This window comes from Penaeus monodon, chromosome 21 (genome assembly GCF_015228065.2).
Source record: "Penaeus monodon isolate SGIC_2016 chromosome 21, NSTDA_Pmon_1, whole genome shotgun sequence".
In the NCBI taxonomy this organism is placed as follows: Eukaryota; Metazoa; Arthropoda; class Malacostraca; order Decapoda; family Penaeidae; genus Penaeus; species Penaeus monodon.
The window spans coordinates 20,658,035-20,659,954 of NC_051406.1; the positions used below are offsets into that span (position 1 = coordinate 20,658,035).

Below are 1,920 nucleotides of genomic sequence, written 5' to 3' on the forward strand. Positions count from 1 at the left end.
CCAAACGAAGTAGTCCTAGTCTCGTCCTTTGTCTGGAGCGCTGTATGTGCTGTAAGCGAAGTCTGGCTAGGTTGCAAGGGTAAGGACGCAAGAAGCGCGCCTCGCTATTGAGAAAGTGTCACGCGGTTAGTTTAGTGTCGAAAGGGAGGAAGGGAGGGAGGTGGGAGGAGGAAAGGCTGGGGGAGGTAGGGTAGGTTAAAGAACAGAGGGGACGCAGGGAGAAAGGAAAAAGGGGGAGCGAGGGTAGAGGCCAAGAGGAGGGAAGTGGGAAAGGGGAAAGGGAGTGAAAAGAGGGGGGGAGGACTGCTCTCGCCGGGTTCGCGAGACGCTCCTTGCCCTGTTGCCTCTCCGCACGTGGTCTGCCTTACGCACGTCGGGCGTACTCCACGCAGTCCAGAATTCCTCGGGTCCACTGTCCGCATTCCTCTGACCTTTCGCATTCCACAATTTCTACTTTTGATATCTCATTTGTTCTGCTAATTCGGTGTCATGTGTATTCCATCTACCTTTCGCATGTTGTGCATTCCACGTAATTTAGTTAATTCCAGCGACTTGTCCCTCCATCCTAAGCGTTCTATATATTGCACTTGAAACGGGAGAGGATAGAGGTAATTGCTCTTGCTCGTATAACCACACAATTACTTGCTCCTTGTTCCCTGCTCTCTGTTCTGCAGTCCCTCGCAGGTGTTGGAAGCGTGGCGCGCACATGACTCAGAAAGCACCGTGACGTAGGAGCGTGAACACCTGTAGGAGCGGAGAACATGGATACACGTGCTGGCGGGATCTCTGAGCTTGGTAACAAGCGCTCGTTGCGGCGTAATTGCTGTAATTTGTTTTTGTTGTTATGCAGGCGTCTGATTATCGGGGTTTTGTTTATATTGAGACCCACGTGCGCATACACCTGCGCATGAATATGTAAACAGAAGCATGTTCACACACATAAAACACGGACATGGCAATTGTTAGTACTCTTACTCGGAGGCAATCGAAGAGCGTGACATAAACCTTGCACACGATATAGTATTCGTTTTGCTTTTGGCGGAGGTAGTTGCCCAGCATTCACCAGTTCTATTGCTGGGGTTGCTTATCGTGCAAGGGTTGCATTGCTTGGGTTGCGTATTATGCATAAGTTATATTTCAAGATCAAAGGATCCAGAGCAGTGGCACTGGCGAAACGAAGCTGCATTGAATAGGGTGCAAAGGGATGAACGATCTGTGTTGAACAGACCCCGCGCATTTTGCATCTACTATGGGACAGTCAAAGGTGTCATCGCCGAGTCGGTTATCCATGGAAATTTTTGCCTTCAAAGTTGCTTATGAAAATAGCATGTCATGATACTCCTTGGAGAACGCGGCCCACGTGGAGGCCAGTGCATTTTGTGTTAGAACACGGGATGCGTTTCTGGCCGCCTTTGCTTGCTCGGCATACAAGCATGCAAGGTATGTGCGTCACAGCAAGTGATTTAGCATCGATTCGGCGTGTCCGTGAGGCGGCGGCTGGTGACAGGGGGGAGGGGCGCTTTACTTGCGAGTCTGGTACTTTGGGTTTGGGAATCGGTGTCCTGTGGTTCGTGGTTTTCGAAGAAAAAGGGTTATTACTTTCTGTTTCTCTGAAAGGACAAATGTGGATTAGTCCTATTACTCTGAAAATTGCAAATATATAGACATAAAATTACAGGTATAGATTTTTTGATGTCACACGGTTTTTTCACACTTCTTGTTTCTCTTTCTCCTCGCAGACCCCAAATGGCAACGTGGAGGCCAAGGTGATGTGCTTCTACAGACGGCGGGACATCTCCTCCAACCTCATCATGCTGGCAGACAAACATCAGAGTGAGTACACACCACGTGGTTTTCTTTTCCGCCCGTCTTCCGCTTCTGTATTTCCCTTGGGAGTCTACTTGTAATTTACAATCCAAC

At 49.2% G+C, this 1,920-nt stretch overlaps 1 protein-coding gene across 1 annotated transcript in view; it reads left to right on the forward strand.

Moving 5' to 3' along the window:
* Positions 1 to 1,920, forward strand: part of LOC119586328 (metastasis-associated protein MTA3-like) — a gene marked incomplete at its 5' end in the record, with an annotated part of 92,111 nt that overhangs the window by 20,815 nt on the left and 69,376 nt on the right. Inside the window, 1 exon segment of the mRNA XM_037935038.1 lies at positions 1,740 to 1,833. Coding sequence (XP_037790966.1) covers positions 1,740 to 1,833 — 94 coding nt within the window.